The sequence below is a fragment of the Rhea americana genome, unplaced genomic scaffold, assembly GCF_003343005.1.
Source record: "Rhea americana isolate MKP2758 unplaced genomic scaffold, rheAme1 scaffold_22, whole genome shotgun sequence".
Lineage (NCBI taxonomy): Eukaryota > Metazoa > Chordata > Aves > Rheiformes > Rheidae > Rhea > Rhea americana.
In genome coordinates, this window is record NW_028186329.1 from 2405531 (window position 1) to 2423811 (window position 18281).

At 44.6% G+C, this 18281-nt stretch overlaps 1 protein-coding gene across 8 annotated transcripts in view; it reads right to left on the bottom strand.

The window, feature by feature from the left end:
• Window positions 1–798: 798 nt before the first annotated feature.
• Window positions 799–18281, bottom strand: part of MCC (MCC regulator of Wnt signaling pathway) — a 209081-nt gene continuing 191598 nt past the window's right edge. For 7 of the 8 annotated variants that reach the window (XM_085305365.1, XM_085305364.1, XM_085305368.1 and 4 more), the window contains 4 exons: window positions 18022–18228; window positions 16954–17051; window positions 5185–5307; window positions 799–4284 (listed from right to left, as the gene is read on the bottom strand). In XM_085305365.1, the coding sequence (XP_085161491.1) occupies window positions 4104–4284; window positions 5185–5307; window positions 16954–17051; window positions 18022–18228 (609 nt within the window). In that variant the 3' untranslated portion in view covers window positions 799–4103. Of the gene's footprint in view, window positions 4285–5184; window positions 5308–6049; window positions 6096–16953; window positions 17052–18021; window positions 18229–18281 lie in introns of those variants that run through there. The other variant, XM_085305367.1, reaches the window with a different exon arrangement.

Consider the following 18281-nt stretch of genomic DNA (forward strand, 5'->3'; position numbering starts at 1 on the left):
TCTTGAAGAGCAGTCTGYGCTGGTCAGCTCTTCAATTTTAGTAGGTAAAATCTGTGACTAGCCATAACATCTTGTTGTACTAATGGCTGTGGTTTTAATCGTTAYTCACTGATTCAGAAACTGAAGCACATCACTTAAGAGGCTAGGCCTAAACTGACATTTTCTTTTCTACTGTAATTTCTCTGTAAAGTTAAAGTAAATGAGTTCATAACTTACTGTAGTAATGAAACATTACTGTTTGCAGTGTGAAATGTAAAGCCTGTGCTGCCGGTACAGTGTATTCTTTCACAATAGAATGTTTAAACTGATATTGCCTTAAGCCAGTTAGCAGCACAGATACATATGTATGTGCCAATAAAAAGCCAATTGTGAAGGTGGAAATGGACCCATGAAACAATGGGAAGCAACATTTATTTTAAAGTGACTGGTGTGTTGAAGAAAGGAAGTATGGCAAACTTAATCAGTGCTTTTAAAGTATTTATGAGATGACAGAGTTTTTGGTCCATATAACTTGTCATTAAAAGAACTGGATGTGTGGAAACAGTTTCATATGTGCTTTTCCTTTCTGTAAAGTTTTAACTGAAATCGTAGAGGGTTTGTGGTAAGTGCTTATGTTCTTGAGCTCGGTGAAAGCCACTGAGCCAACATCTAATGCCCCCATTACAGTAACTCCTTACAGTGTCACACCAGCTCCCTTACTGACTTCTCGCAGAGAACGATGACGGGATTGTGTTACCTTTTAGCAGAACCGTTCAGCAACAAGATGGCAGGTATGTTGAAGAAACGCCAGAAAAAAAAGACAGCATTAAAAATTTATTCRGAATATAAGAACATTTGTAAAATAAAAGTATTATAAATGTCTCTGTATAAATAAATGCAGTTTTTACAATTCTATATCAAATAAACACAAAATAGCTATTTTACAGCAGCTAGGAAAAACTAAAAATCAGCAACACATTTAAAGCTAATTTCTAAACTTACAATGTATGGTACAGCATTAAATGAGTTTTTAAATGAGAAACTCCTAATAAAAAGGGTAGAACAATACTGACATTAATGCAGACTTAGTCACGTGTGCTTTGTAATAGCTAACAGTACATTCAAGCTGGTGAAGAATTTATACACTTAATTAGAAAAAGTACTTGGTTTATATTTTGCTTTGCATTCGGAAAAAGTCTCATGCACTCTGGCAATTTAAAAAGTCAAAAAATAAAATACAAACTAAGATTAATTAATAAGTGAACAATTATTTTTCCTGCTTTGCAAATGTACTATTTCTGTTACAGGTGTTAAGTGAGCTAGTAGCAGCGATTTGAGGTGACTTGCATCATACAAAGTTAAAATGCACACTTTTGTATAGGCTTGTGTCTCAGACTTGCATAAAAGGAATTAGGTTTTTGGCATTTACTCTCAGGATTAGTGCCATTTTAAGAGACACACTGGAACTGCGGCTAATTGTTAAAATACGAAACACCACCAGTAGAGCCTTCTCCACTTTCCTACCAGCCTTTGCCAGTGCACCACTAAATGAGCAGTAGCTACTTGCTGCCTTGTTGTAAGCTGCCTGTTGGTTTGGCACATGGATCAGCCAYGACTGTGGAGGCTGTGAGATACCGGTCTTGCTGCTGTACCTAAGCCCCACGGGCAGCAAGGGAGAGCGACTTACCTTAGCGATGATACGTGATTGATTCTAACACGCTCTCAGAGCACGGCTGGCCAGGGAGCTGTGCAGTAAACGGAGTCAACTGCACTTAGTTCATATGGAGTCAGCAAATCATCGCCTATTTAAGGCCCAGTGAAGGACACTGCAACTTTGTTTTTTAAATCCAGGTACATTTCATGCTTCCTTAATGTACACTTTTGCCTATAAAGATGGGTTTCGGTTCAACTGCCTCAAGCCTGACTGGCTTAACAATTTCTTTAGCTACTAACAAAATGAAAAACATGGAGCCAAAGAGAGAATCCAGTGAACAATGGTTACTAGCTACCTTAGGTGAAAGGTATTTCACATTGACGGTTTGAGATGACCTCCAGTTACTTGTTCCAGGTACCAGCAGACAAAACTGTAACTGCATTTTTACCAGAGCACACAGTGCTTTCATGTTTCTTCAGAAGTAAGTGTGATCAGCCACTACTAAAGCACACATATGGCAAAATGCATATTTCTGTTGTTGACAAAGTTGGCCAAAAAAGAAACATAATGGCTACTTAGCAAAAGCATAAAGTCAGTAAGAAATCAAGGTAACTATTGCCTCAATGGTCTGATTATGCAAAAAATTCCGTTTGCATTTTAGAATTAAGTGAGAATTGTGCAATTATCTTAATAAAGAGGACACCACCTACAACTTAAATTTTGAAAACTGCATTGTCTTAACTTACACTACTGCAATCAGCCACTTAGGACGTTGGCTTTGTGGCTGGATGTATCAGAATCTATAAAAGTATCAAGAAATTATACTGCAAGGAAAGACGAAAACAGCAGCTACCGTAATAAGAGAGCTGGGATGAACAACAACCATAAGTGTTTCAGTTGTAACCAAGAGTTAACAATAATACCAAATTATGAACACAAAGTCCCAGAACTGCTTTGGCTGCCTGGCCTAACCCAAGACTAGTCAGAAACAGTTCAAGTCCTCTTACAAATACTTCTTTAGTACTAGAAACTGCAGTACTAATGAAAGAATATCTCATCGCTCTAAACACATTAATCAAACTCGAAATGCAGTCCAACATAAAACAAGTCGTAGTTCGAACGGAAAGGATAGTAACTCCTGAAATTGCATTTCCTGGAGAAAACAAAGCTTGAAAAAATACGAAGGCGAGAAGTAACACAGTAACAGCTGAACAAAGTTATTGGGCTTCCTGCTTGTTTTAACAATGCCAAATTGGCAGTTGTATTTCACATGCTTGGTCACAGCTACATTGAAAAGAGAACGTTTCACATAAGAATTTTCTTATGTCAGACCCCCCTTTTTTGCTCCCTAAAGACATCAACCTTATCGCCTTGCTTTGCCTTCRTTACTGTTACAGGCCAAAATTTTCCATTCATTTACTTGGGTAATATGTTAGGATGATGTTACTTAAACAAAAGAAAAGAAAGTTAACAGGAACAAAAGTTAGCTTAAGAAGTTACATAAAGACATAACCATTCACATTCTGCTTGTGGTTGTACATCCATACATACACACATTTAGAGCCTTGTGCATATGTATTTAACATTGAACAGGTACATTCCTAATAAATAAGTACCTTTTTTGGTCAAAAGTATAAAAAAAAGACATTCTGCCCCTTGATCATAGAAAGATGTAATAAAACTATGCACATGACAAAGATGGCCCAGCCTCTCAAGGAAAACCTTGGCTATAGTGTATTAATAGGAAAATCCAGCTGTCGCAGAAAATAATTGCATACAACACGCAATATGAGGAGATTTTCTTACCCAAACTTGGCACAAACTATCCAGCATGGTGAAACTCACAGCCTTTAGCCCCCTTACAAGCTAAGAAATACATCACCGTAGTTTCCAGAGATGCCCAGGGTTTCTTGTTTTTTGCCAAACAAACAGTTTTTCCTACTCTACCTGCTCTGTGAGCAAGAGTACTGCAGGTATGGGGGAAACAGCAAACCAGCCCATCACCTTAAAGAGACTTCCATCCCCTACCCCTAATCTGCCTATTTAGTTGATAAAACCGCAGCAGCAAGGCTCACGTACAATACAGAGAGAAGGTGTGTGCAGAGGAAGCTTGGGGATTGGGAGAAACTCTCCAGTTATCTCCAAACTGCCCCAAATAAAATCTGTTAACATGTATTATCTTGTTACGYGACACTTGCCTTTGGGGCATCAGATGGAAGAGCACCTGTTGGAGTACAGACATACTCATGGCATGATAATTCAGGCACTGTCCATTTACATTGTTAGAGAGTCCTTGCTTAATGCTTAGGTTCTCCCCATGGCTCCTGGCTGGAGAGCTGCTACCCTAGAGATGGCCATGAACTACACCTGCGTTGACAGTCACAGCTCTTGGAGTTTGAAGCAAACTAAAAAACAGCCTCCAAATGAAACAGACTGGTAATGGCACTAACCATTGGTGAAAGAGACGCATTCAAAGTGAAGTTTCATTGGTGTGTGGTCTAGAGTTCTCCTCTTCTAGCAACGCTATTCTTTGTTTGAGCATCCTCACTTGTGTTTCATGTCTCTCCACCATGGCCATCATTTGTGATTCCAGTTTCTTCAGCTTGTTTTGATGCTTTTTCTTTGCTTTTTCATAAGCAGCTACCAAGTTACTGTTAGAAATACAAGATAATACAAGACCATTCAACAAAGTTAGCTCACAGCAAATGTTACCAAAAAGAAAAGCCACGAGGGCACTCCGAAGTTTGGGTAACTATTTTAAAACTCATTTCCAAATTCACATCAGTGCTAACCTCTGTATTTCTTTTGGGCAGGCATGCATCTCTACCAGTAAACTGGTTACTCAAAACACTTTTTAAAACGTGGTTTGAAGAACCAGCTAGAGGGTTGCTTATGATGCCTTTGCAGAGCACTGCTCATGAATCAGTATGCTACAATATCAAACATGTAATGTTTTACAGAAAGCTTCTCTCACAGCCAGCATCTGCTTACAAAACCCACCATTAAGCAAACTAGTGTTTATTTCTCCCCCATAAATACAATTAGTGGAAATTACTTTGTGAGCTATAGGCTCGTTGCAGGAGGGGGAGCTACAGTCCATAATATTCTCAGTCCACCCAAAGCTACTGCCAGTACAAGCCTGCAGAGAGCTTACAGCATCAGCTGTACCTCTGCAACCAATAAAATTTAAGCGCTGTTATGGAAGCCAGTTTGTTAGTAAGGAGGCTGGAGCGAAAGGAAAGAGAGCAGTTAACTGCAGTACATAAATCTCACTAGATGGAGGGATTTATATTTTGTTTAATAATAATGCATGTAATAATAGGAACTCAATTAAGGTTAACTTTCCCCACTCTATTCTTAGTTACGTAGTTTTCAGTATCCTACAGGAGAAGTTTATACCCTCCCCCCATCTAACGATAACCTTCGAGGGCCAGTGAGCGCGAGGACAAGGGTCCAGAAGCTGCTCATTAAGCTGGGGAGGGGATGACAGCACATTACCAGAACACCGCAGAACACTCAATGGTGCGTCCGTTTGCCAGCAGATCCTTTACCTGTTCGCCCGCTTAAGGTCATTAACAAATTCTGCAGACTGCTGATGCCTGATTTCACTGCTCTTTGTGAGCCTCTCCAAAGCACTCACTAACTCTTGCACTCGAGCTTTCAGTTTCTTCTCCCTGGATCAGGAGAAAAGGAGCGAGAAAATTGTTTTCAAAACAGAAATAACACTTCAGCTTGCAAGAGCATGCATGGCAGCCAGCACCTGTGGTAGACTGACAGGCTGAAAATGTTTTCCTTAGTACTACTTGGGTAATATAAGATTTTCTTTCATTTACAGTGATACAAGATTTTAGTTCTTACATTCAGCTCTTCCAAAGATTGATTTTATAAAATTTATCATTTTGGCTTATAGGATCAGAGCTGCAGTAGACAGAAAAGGTGAAAAACTTCTCTGATGGAAGACCATGATCATATGAATCACACTAACAAATAATTGCGAAGATGTAATGCCTGTCATCTGCCACCTTCTGCATCTTGAGACAGTAAAGAAAACTATGACAAAAAAAGCAACAATGGCAATCATACAGAAATTTTAATTAAAAATAGGACACTAGGATTACTATCAAATTTATTTTTACTCAGGAATTACTAGGGATCAGGAGAAATTCCATCAGTTTCACTTACTGCCTCAAATTTATCTGAATAATTTATACAACAGTCTGATTGTAGCTCCCTAGTTTTTATTAGGAGTCAGTGAGTCCAATCCACTTGGCAGCAGGAAATAGAAAAGGTTAAGAACAGCAAGAGAAGGGAATACACACACGAGAAATGTAGAAGAAATGAGAGCACAGGAACTGTCATAGATGAAATACTCCTCTTTCCCTTTCCTGTAATCCATGGTAGTGAGCTAACCAACAAAAAATTGCATGAAGAGTGCCAAAATGGAAGTAAGGTACCTCAGGATCTATGAGGCAAAGAATAAAATGAAATGAYGCAGCGGTTCTGGGGAGGAGTAAGTATTAACACTTGGGCTTCGAGCCACTTTTAAAAGATGCATCTTTAAGAGGCACCTCCTCCCAGCCCAGGCGAGTAGGCGAGCGGCCTGCGGGCCGTGATGGCGAGGCCCGGCCCCGGGCCCTTGCTGCGCAGCGGCCCCCTGGGCAGCCGCCGCCTCCAGGGGAGCTGCCGGCGGCAGCAGGGCAGGTGCCTCCTGCATGGAGGCAGCGATGGGCCGTCCCCGGCTCTCGCCTGGGGGCTCTGCCGAGCTCGGCACGTATGGAGCCCKGTGCCCGTGCTTTACTCCTTAGAGCCACCTTGCTGCCCCAGGCTTTTCCTCCCGTTCCCGTGGCACAAGTCAGAGTTGCTGAGCGAGCACACTGGATCTCATCTCAGCGGCAGGGCCGCCACTAGCACCCGTGCAAGCCCACCGAGCCCCCTGGGAAGGGACACTCATCGCAGATGGAAAATCCCAACGTGAGGCTCTGCGCTGATGATGCTCACTTCAAAAACAGCAGCTGCTGAAGTACTGAGGCATGATCTGGCTCGCCGACCCTCCCTGCTCGAACGGATGCTCTGGAGGAGAAATGCCCCATGAAGTTTTCCAAGCCAAGGCTGCGTCTGCAAGGCTGACAGCTGCGCAAAAATCCCCAACCCAGACCAGAACGAACTGCCCRGATTTGCCAGGGTCCGTCCTTTTACAGGTGGTCAGTGCAAACTAGAGAAAAGCACTTCTCCAAACCCGAGCTACGCTTTGAGACAGCTAAACGCTTTCTCTAAAATCTAAAGTGCTTGGCACCAGTTTATTGCACCAGAGCGTGTGAAACCTGCCGCGGTTCCCCTCGGACCGTGCGACGGCGGAGTCGGGCTGCGCTAGGTTGCGCTTCCAAGGCTGGCCTGGCAACGGCAGCATTTTGTAACCAGAGACACAGAGAGCCCATGCGGCACATTTCACTGTGCCCATCTTCAGCAGCAGCAGGGCTTTGACAAAATAAATCAGGGAAGTATTCCAAGCTAGCAATTTATTCCAGCACACTGTTGACACTTTTTATTAAACAAATTAAAAAAGACATACGAGATACGTTGTTGATATTTTCCATATTCTTTACGGATCCTTTCATTAAAATAATATTAACTTTCAAGTTACTACTTTTTTTTCTTTAATTGCTCACCATCTTCTACTCCAAATATAAAGTTTATTTCTTATACCCTGTTTTACCTAATAGAAGGACTCAGAACAGTCTATAGTCGAAATCTGTGTTCTGCAAAGACCACCAGAACTAAAAAATCCAGGAGATTTTAGTTGCAATATATGATCAATTGAAAACAGATCAGACCCAGCAGAAGTCAGACCTATTACCTACCACATATGTGACACCACTGGTAAGAGCTGCACAAGAACAGAACCGAGTAGCATAAATCTGATATTTGCCCATCCTAAAGAACGGCGCAGCAGGGGCTCAGAGGAGCCCAGCAGCACAGCACCCTGCCTGGCTGCCTCCTAGCAGGAACAGCAGGTCAGCTGGAACAAACATTTATAGTTTTGGGAATTAAGAAGAAAACTAAAAATCAGAGGTTGATTTAACAATAAGTACGGGAGAAGGTATTGCCCTGAAAACACTATGCACAGTCCCATGGGAGCCACAATTTATTTTAGCTGAAGTTTATAACACCCCAGCTGTAATAAAAATGTAGTGGACAAGGCACCGAGAAAGAAACATCAGAAAGACTCGGAGGAGCTTTTGACGCATGTTGAAGACTGGCTGCTGAGCGCTGTTCGGTAAGACAACTCCAGCACCTTTTGTTCCTGTTTCTGCAGACAAATCTCTCAAACAGTAATGTTCACTCTCAACTCAAATGAAACATCTACAGTATTTTTTCACTTCTGACCTGTAATACCTTTGTCTTGCTGCTTGCCAAAGACACAGAGCCAGCGCACTGCTGACTACCCCAGGCTAGTTAAACAACTTCCCCATGCCAGCTTACACAGGCTTTGAGCAGCGGGGTAATGCTTCAGAGCTAGGTGCTCAGTGTCAAGCCTACCAGTAAAAGATATGTTTTCCCCAATCTGTAGCAGCAAGATCCAGACAGTTCTGTTGCCTTGTCATGGTGTCCAGAAGTCAGTGAAAAGAGCACAGCTGCCTGCTCTTACCTTACTCTTAGGGAAAGCAGTGCAGCAGGTTGATAGTATGTGCTGGAGCTCTACATAAACTTCCCAAAATACTGCAAAAACCATACATAGGAACCCAACACTTCTGGACTTACAGCTGCTGCTTAAAAACACATTTATCTGTACGTCCTCACTTCAAGAGGCATTTCATCCAGGCATACAGACACTGTATCAGCAACAGCAAAGGGACAACAAACACCTTGTTTTAGTCTGGGAAATGGAGATGCAAACGCTTGCTTAATGACCACTACATGCAACCTAAGGTCTTCTCCCACAGTGCTGCATTTTCTATTTTAGTAGCAGATCAGAGACCTCAGAGTGACCACCTTAGTGGTTACTCAGTGAAAGCTCTAAAGCTCCCTTCATAAAATCCCAGGCCTCAATGCTCACTGCTTCTACCTCTAATTAGCTCAGGTTGGGCACAGGGAATCCTCCCCATTTGTGTCTTTCCAATACTGATCCTTTAGTTTGGCAATGTATGGCAGAGATAAAGAATTGTGAGGTGCCCTTTGTATCCCCTTACTGCATTTCAGGGTTAGGTGTCCTCATGGACTCCCCAGCACTGCTTCCCTTTCCTGATTGCTCTTATAAATCAGCAGGCGATGAAGAATCACCCAGCATAGGCTTAATAAAACAGGAAATTTAAAAACAATAATCCTACTCATAATGCAGTATCTTTCCAGGATGAGAGCATCTCAAAACTGCGAGCCCGGGCTGGAACTGCATGTCACGCGGCCACACGAACATCACCCTGATAGGAACAGCTCCGGGGCTGCGGCATGGCCTCCCCCCGCCCAACAACCTTCCAGAGTCTGGGGAAGGAACTACCACAGGAGCTTAAGTGCCAACCCCACACCGCTGCTGTGCGCCTGGGCTACAACACAGACAAATATGGACCCTGAGAAAGCACTTAGGTCTGCATTTGATGGCAGGAAGAGAGGGAGAGGCTAGTATTTCCAGAAAAACGTGATTTCTAGGATCCCCAAATTTGTCATTTGGACTGCAGAAGTCAGCACAGCTTCTGCTCTCAACAGTTCCTCTTCCAACTGGCTGCTGGAGTTGTGGAAAACACAACAGTGGCACCTCAYGCACCCAGAGAAAACGAGTGCATATCCCCACTAACGGGGAACRTGCTCGTGATCAGAGAGCACAGTTCACTTGGGCTTCAAGGGCTCCCTGCTGCAGGGCACTCGAGAAGTCAGCTGGGGAAATCCCCGACCGTGCTGGCCCCAGGGAAACGCTCCCAGCAGGTGCYATCAGAGCCCTGCAGCCTATACTCACATCCACTGCGGAACAGCAGGTTCAAGGGAGTGTCCAGTGTGCTGGTAACAAGTCAGAATTCTGCGTTCCTTCCCTTCCAGCCACATTTTCTCGGGTTTTTCTAGCCATGTTCAGGTTTTAAGTGCCCAAATTCTGTCCTTGCTCATTCTATCTAGAATTCCTGGCATGCAGGCAGCTCCGTGCTCTGCCCCYGGCTTGCAGCGAGCCCAGCCAACTCCTCCTGCAGTGAACGGGCACAACCACCCCTCAGCACTGTCTGCCTGGGGCTAGAGCACCCCGGCTCCTGCCAGACCCGCAACAAAAGAGGAGTGACAAGGTCTCTCCAACCCAGGAGGCGAGAAAGGCTTCTGTAGCAGCGCGGAGGGAGTCGGGGGCCTTTGGGGCCTGACTCTGCCACGTCTCGTCGTGCCYGAGAACATCTCCGCTTCCGCACCAGGAAGCGCTGACGGCCAGCAGCAGAGCCCACGGCCGTCCAGCTGCAGCTCACCCTGGCTGTGGGGCTTTGTGTGCACAAAGCCAGGTTGCAGCGGCACTTGTGCACGCACCCGGGCTGCCTGCGAGCGCGCAGCACTGCGGGAGCGGGGGGATCTCCTGCGTGGCCCGGAGCTGCAAAGCCATTTTGAGGGAGAGGCACACACCCCTCTGCTCCCAGGCCCTTTCCCCATATCCTCCTTCTGTTGTCAAAAACATGGCACCCTGCCTCACTTAGCTCTCCTCCACTTCCAGCTAAATAAGATGACACGTACTTGTTTTTCCTAGGCATTCCACTCCTCTTTTCTCAGGAGATCACAGCTGGACATTTAAAATGAATGCAGATTAATCCTCTTTTCATCAGCACTTTAAACTAACATCTTATATCCAACTTGCATGCAGAATCCCCAAGCCAACTCGAGAGCATGCTTGCCTCACTTCTCTGGGTTGGCCCACTGAGAAAAACACCTAATATATCACAGATTTTTTTCTAAGGAACAACAGAACAACACTATGCAAACACCTAGAGAGTCTTAAAATTAACCTCTTCAGATACCCTAACCTCCTCCCTCCCCTCCCTGAGCACTGATGGACCTCAGTGCACTAATGCTGCCCGCTACCCATGCAAAGGCATCCTTTCCTGATGAGGGAGATGATGATGAATATGCTTTAAAACACGCTTTGCTGGTGTACAATGTTTTAATACTCTTCTCCTGGTTGTCAGAAGCTTGGAGCTGGTCTCAGAAATCGGTGGGTACCACACCCCTGTGTCACATCGGCAGCAGGGTGAGAGGCCAGCAGCAGTCATGGACACCCGAGGCTGGGGGCAGAAGGGGAGGATGGGCCTCGGGGAGGCAGCCGAGCGCCTGCCGCACTCGGCRCTCAAACCTCCCGACCAGCTTTGCCAGCCCGACCTGGAAGACTTCCAGAGCTGGAGCTATTCGGAGCTCCCCGTGACAACCAAATCAAAGTGCACAGCAGTGCAGCAATTTAGATAACCACCCAGTGGTAAGGGGAACTACTTATTCCATGTCAAAAATAGAGGAAAAGAAAAATGACAGTTATTTGTGAAGCACAGAGAAAAAATAGCTGCCTGAGGCATCTGAGGAGCCTGTCCCTCTATCACCATGAGTCATTCCCTCCTTGCAGGAGACTGCTCCTCGGGAATTCCCCGCCCCCCCCAGCCCCTCAGGCAGCCCAGGAAACCACAGCAGGAGGCTGCAGAGTCATGAAGAAATGCAGTGCCCTGAAATCTGCCCTGGCTGCAGTCCCTGTCAGGTTGAGGCCTGCAAATGCTTCAGAGCGCTACATCGTCCAGTTAAGGATGCGACGGTGACAGGGCAGAAATAAGCAAACATAACCTAACTCTGACGAAAAGCAGCAGACGGGGTATTGGACACCTTACCCAGAGCTCCTATATAGCAATGTTCCCCCTGGCCTTTAGCTGCTGTATTTTCAACCTCTGTTTTGGCCAAACAGAAAGGATTTTACTGAGTCGCTTATTAACAGACGTTCTAAATGTGAAACGTTACCCTATGATGGGCTTTAAGCCTCCTGTGTTCCCTTCCAGGAGCAAGCTTTCCTGATGCTCAAGATGGGCCTGAACTTCAGAGATGCTGGATCCTGTTATCACAAAAATGGGGCCGGGGGGGAGGAGCCTTGAAAACCAAGTTAAACTAAGATGTCACCACGCTCAAGGTCTGTGGAAGTTTAAAATGAAATGGCCTGATACAACTCCACCTGGCTTTGTGCCCAGAAGGAGTCGCTGCCCTGCCTTAGCACAGCTTTCTGTTGAAACAGTTGCTCTCCCAAACCAAGAAGGTTGACACAACACRGGGGCTGTGATGCTGGGCCAGGCATAAGGGCCTGAGTCTACAAAGAGCATTACTGCATCTCAGTACAGAAGCTATTGCAATAAGAGAACTTTTCTATGCACTACTAGAAATATATGGAGTTTCCACTTCTGGAAAGGTAGCACCAATAGCTTTGTGCAATTATATTACCTAGGACGTTCTTGTTTAGAGAAATAACTGCCAGTCCTACTGATTACTACCATTCTCTAACTGTTCTGCCTTATGGCAGAGCTTAGAGAGTTGTCGTCAGTGGTGTGGAGTCTAGTTGGAGGCCTGTGGCTAGTGGCGTCCCCCAGGGCTCAGTACTGGGTCCCATCCTGTTCAACTTCTTCATCAACRACCTGGATGAGGGGATGGAGTGCCTCCCCAGCCAGTTTGCTGATGCTACCAAGCTGGGAGGAGTGGCTGAGACACCCGAGGGCTGTGCTGCCATTCAGAGAGACCTGGGCAGGCTGGAGAGCTGGGYGGAGAGGAACCTCMYGAGGTTCAACAAGGGCAAGTGCAGAGTCCTGCACCTAGGGAGGAATAACCCYMWGCACCAGKACARGCTGGGGGCTGRCCTGCTGGAGAGCAGCTCTGCAGAGAAGGACCTGGGAGTGCTGGTGCATGACAARCWGACCATGAACCAGCACTGTGCCCTTGTGGCCAAGAAGGCCAATGGTCTCCTGGGCTGCATTAGGAAGAGTGTTGCCAGCAGGTGGAGGGAGGTGATCCTGCCCCTCTCCTCAGCCCTGGGGAGGCCTCATCTCGAGTACTGTGTCCAGTTCTGGGCTCCCCAGTCCAAGCGAGACATGGAGCTACTGGAGAGAGTCCAGCGTAGGGCTACAAAGATGATCAGAGGGCTGGAGCACCTGCCCTGTGAGGAACGGCTGCGAGAGCTGGGCCTCTTCAGCCTGGGGAAGAGCAGACTGAGGGGGGATCTTATCAGTGTGTACAAGTACCTGAAGGGAGGGTGTCAAGGGGAGGGGGACAAACTCCTTTCAGTTGTGCCATGTGACAGGACAAGAGGCAATGGGCAGAAACTGAAGCACAGGCAGTTCTGCCTGAGCGTGAGGGGGAATTTCTTCCCTGTGAGAGTGACAGAGCACTGGCACAGGTTGCCGAGAGAGGTTGTGGAGTCTCCTTCTCAGGAGATCTTAAGACCCACCTGGATGCAACCCTGTGACCCCTAGGTGACCCTGCTTGAGCAGGGGAGTTGGTCCAGAGGTCCATTCCAACCTTACCAATTCTGTGTGRTACATGGCTACTTCCCCACTGGTAGCATCACTATCAAGTTTTCATTTGGTTCAAAAGCCATCAAGTGTGGTAAACGGGCAACTTCTCTGCTGTGATGCTGGACATAGTCAGCCTTTTGCAAGGTAGATACTGAAAYACAGCTAGATCATCAAAATGCTCTTAACTTGTATAACCCTGCACAGCAATTAGAGATCATAAGTTTGTACCAATAATGACCCAATTGATGCCCAAATATTCTAATGGTTACAAAGGATTCTTTAAATGCATAAATAAAATACAGCTCTGGGCAGACATAAAAGCTATCAGCAACGAGAGACTGCGGGAGGACCTCAATAATCAGAACATTTCTGCCAAGCTCAGGGAGAGGGAGAAGCTTTGTGGTGGCCAGCTTGGCGGTTTTGCAGGGACTGAAAGAAGCAAAATTGGCAAGAGACACTAACACCTGCTAGAACAAGAGTGTTCCCTCCAGAAACTTTTCTTATTTCCTCCCCTCTGACATAGCTAATGCATGTATAACCTGGTAGGTGCCTATTAAGTTAGAAACCTAAACAAGTAATCTACAATTCTGCTTTCCCCTGCAGCAGCAGAGCAGAACTTCCGAGCAAGCAACATGTCATTTTAAGACTACCCTCAGAAACTGTGCAACCCTCCTGGTTTTTGAAGATTCAAACCAGATCCTCTCACATAAAACTAGCCTCTGGCACAGCCCACGAGGGCATCACTGCCAGGCGATCAGGCTGCTGGAAATGCATTTTCATTCACCCAAGAATAAAGTATTTCCTGCCAAAAAAATCATTTATGAATGTGTTAAACTTGAGAAAATGAAGTTTAGAGGCTTCCACTGAAACATTCCAGCAGCCTATTAGAAAGGAGAGAGGGGGAAAAATTGCTGAAGAACCTTTGGCAGAAAATATTCACACTTGCCTGGAACAGAACATGTCTCCAAATTCACAGTCCTAGTCTGCAACATGGGAAACTTGGTAACCTAGACGCAGCTTTTACAACGTGCAACTTGCAGATAACTTACATTTCTGTTAGTTAACATATGGTTGGCCATGAAAAAGAAAAGCAGTTTCTGTGGAAAGCCCTGAAGACTGCTTTTGATGCTGAACACAGCTATGGGATACCCTAAGTACTAGAAATATGTAATGACACAACAAACGAAGAATTGCTGAATTCCCCCATCCCTTGGATTTCCCCTTGCGGGCACTATCAGCGACACCTCATGGAGCTCCAAGACTTGGACTCCAGGCATAAGAGAAAATCTCTGTCTGCAGAGGAAAGACAGGCAAGCTCAGCAGATGAGACTGCTCTGCTGCAAAGCCATTTCCAGACCATGAACACAGAAATGCTTCCCAACCATACCAAAACCCAGGACATAAATCCCTCCTGTAGTTTTATTTGGGCTTCACTCTATTTCAGTTAACTGGGAAAGACCAGCAAAGCAGCAAGGGGGGAGCTGCCAGGGCTTTTGCCTTTGGGAAGGCAGCATGGGGAGAGGGGCAGCAAGCAGGGCTGCTAATGGAAATCACACGCTGTGGGAAAGATTCAAAAGCAGCCACATTTTCTGGAGGTGTCAAAATCTGAGCCCCCTGTCCTAGCAACTGCTGTTCCCTGCACCAGTGTCCATTGCCTGGAGTCACAACAAATAGCTCCAAAGGCTGGATGCGTGCACTAATTAAAACCAGCAATGAAATACTCCCAAGTGCTTGTGTTTAAATATTGCTCCTAGGTTTCAGACTCAGTGTGGAAGCACTCACTTGTTTCACATCTCACCTCCCAACAAAAACAGTAATCGGAAAAATTATGTTTTATTTTAAATTCTGGTCCCAGTCCTTYGGTGGGGAAAGAGGGCTCTGGGGGAGTCTCCAGGATTCACACTGGGTGTTGGTGCTCCTCTTTCCACACAAGTGGAAACAACATTGAGAAATCAGCATTTGCTAAATACAGGGAATTAAATTCASTTTGTTCTTAAAGATGCCACAGTTACTCCAGACCATTCTGTGCTGTAACACTTGCACATAGTAAAATACACCTCAATTATTTTTAAAATTCATTTTGGTGAATCCATGATAGTATAAATCTCACTAACATATCTGAGAGTCCATTTACACCAGGACTAAAATTAAGAACTGCTGGTATTTTTTTAGCATAGCTCTTGCTAACCAGGTCCCAGCATGATTTTCTACTGATTTTCAGATAGAAGACTTCAAGATAAGGAAACTAAGCATTCAGCCTGACTTGGCCGGCACACTGATTGGGGAGAAAAATGCCCTGTCCACACAGCTCACARAAATCGTTCTTGAGCCCTGCTGGCAGCAGTAGTCACATTTAGTACAGTCGTATTTCCATTACACAGAGCGCCTTCACTCCAAAATTTATGTACAGTTTAATCCGATTATTTTTCTTTCCCATTTCTGCCTGACAAACTGTACTTGCGAGGCCCCTGGCTGAAAATCCATGCTAATCAACTTAAGGCACAGTAGATAAAGCAAAGTTTTTTCTCTGTGTAGTCAGCAAACCACATTTCATGACTCTACTCAAGTCTCTGCTAACTAAGGTCACTGGCATCTTGAAACCAGAGGCAAATAACAACAGGAAAAAGCTACAGCATGAGTGAAGATAGAATATGCTAACGGAGCTGCTCACACCAGGACTGCAGCCTGGGGAGTAGCGGGGGAGCCAATGGCTCCTGCAGTGTTTATTTAAATTACTTTGTTGTTGGGTTTTATCCACCCACACACAAACGACAGTTCTTATTTTTTTTTATTCCCAGAGTTTTTGCTTCCTGCATCAAGCAAACTAAATATTCAGCAACTGCCGCACTATTAAGCAAATAGCATAAACTGTATTGATTTTGCAGTGGTAATGATCTCGTATTTTTACATAATGCCTTTTAGACTTAAGTGTCCCTAGGCATGCCATGAGCTGCACCTATGAAAAAAGTGCTTCAAGAACGAAATGAAACAGCTGCCAGAGAGCACGTTCCACCATTACAGAGGGCTCAAAGGCYGGAAAAGCAAAACACAGTCTTTCCAACCAAAATCCTTAATAACATTTTAGACAGGTTCAAAACACAATAACCAGGTTAGACATTAGATGATCATGTCTTACAAAAGGTGGAATATGTATGAAATGACTTCTGAAACAGTGTCTTTGTCATGAATGCTACCACGTATCTGGTGCAGTGAGAACTGCTGCACAAACACCTAGTTAATGTATAACCATACTGAAAGCTTTGGCTCAAAACCTGACTGTTGATAAAAACAGTTTGTCAAGACATCATTTTTTCTCTTGTCAGAAAGCTAATGTTTCACACAAGTGTTCCTTCGTAATCAAACCATGGCTCTGCTTACATACACARGGAGGTCAACGCAGTCTCTGAATCACCAAAATCACTGTAATTCCACTTCTGTAACTCCCATCCAAGTTCTAACCTACAATCAAGCTTCTTAACCAAAGATCAGAGTTCAAATCCCATCTCTACTGTCAGCTTTCTGCAGGCCCTCAAGCAAGTCACATCGCTAGTTCTGTTCTCATATTCCTCTTGTCTAAATTTGGAATAATAATTCCCAGCATTTCAAAGGCTTCTTACGGATCAAGTTCATTTGGATTTGAGAGAAACTTTAGCTACTGAATAACAATAGCAGAAGGGAGGGAAAGGTTAGAAAAACAATCTTCAATCCTTTTCCTTTTCAAAGGAAATATCTGTGATAATTCTTAAAATTGTTCCAGGGTACGAGTTAAGGTTCAGAACTAAATCTCACCCAGGACCCAGAGAACAAGTCATGCCTCCAGCAAAGGGAGCTGCTTACCGCCTGAGCGCGTTTGTCAGTTCAGCAGTCAGTTCACTCTCACTATACGGTCTCAGCTCAGCTAATGTTAAYGGTGTTGTGGTGCCATCACTGCATTCCTGAGAAATGAGGCAAGATTATCTAATTTGAAGTTACTTATTATCTTAACAGAAGAACGCCGAAAACCTCTAAATTCCCATCTACATTAAAAATGGAGGTGCAATAAACATCACAGTGTCACAAAAACATGCAGTGTATCAATACACTAAGAAAGGCACTACCACATTAACACTCTGTAGATCCTTCTACATCTTTTTCCAAATCACAGCACACTGATCTGCAGAATTTGATTATAGCATGCATAATTCCTGGTGCCTTACACGMTTTTGACACGACACTTGAAGCAAAGCAGCACAGGATCAAAAAATTCAAACGATGCTTTGCCAAAAATAAATAAGAAGGACATAGTCTTACAGCAGTTCTGTTTTCATTTTTAAACAGACTAGTGAGGTTTTACAGGGACACAGYGCTAAAAGAACAGGATTAAAATTCTTCTAGATATCACTATTTCTTCATGCAAATTATGAATGAAAATGCAGAAATCTGTTTATTTTATATTAAGGAGAAAAATCCTCACTCTCAAATCATTACAGATTGTCTGATTTGCAAAAAAAGAGCTTATAATTACAATCCTTCAGTTGCTTCATAGAGGATTGACCTCCAATTTATCCTATTTTGAATTTGAAGTCTTGGAGGGTGGGAAGGGTATTTTGCTTAGACCTTCTACCACTAGTTCCCAAGGGCTAGCAACAAGCAAGACACAACATGCTCAACTACAGCAGCTTGTACATCGGTTGTGAATGGCTTTACTGTACTCCTCCCTAGAATGAGGATCTTAGTTTAGCCCAGTTAACAGTAATTCTGCAAAGTTCTCATAGATCACAGGACTGAAGAAACCATGTAACAACTGGGGGAAAAGACATGCACAGGTAGAAGAACAGCACAATTAACATGCTAAATGGTGTAGGGAGGAAGGGGCAAAATAAACTGTGTTTACACTGGTTTGGGAGACGTGCTTTAATTCCTGACCTTGCCCAATTTGTCTTTGCTGCCGCTGCTGGTAGAGCTGAGAGACCTCATTCTCTGCTCTTTTTGCTCTTCCACTTCAGACTTCAAGTGCTCRATGTGGACGAGGTAGGCCTGTTCCTGGGCCTCTCGGGTGCTCAGTTTCAATTCCAATGCCTTCTTCTCTTTCTCTAGCAGATAAAGCTGAGCCTTCAGCTCTGCCATCTCCTCCTGTGGAAGAAACATTATCAGTACACTGTTTCATGGGACTACATACCCAAAGG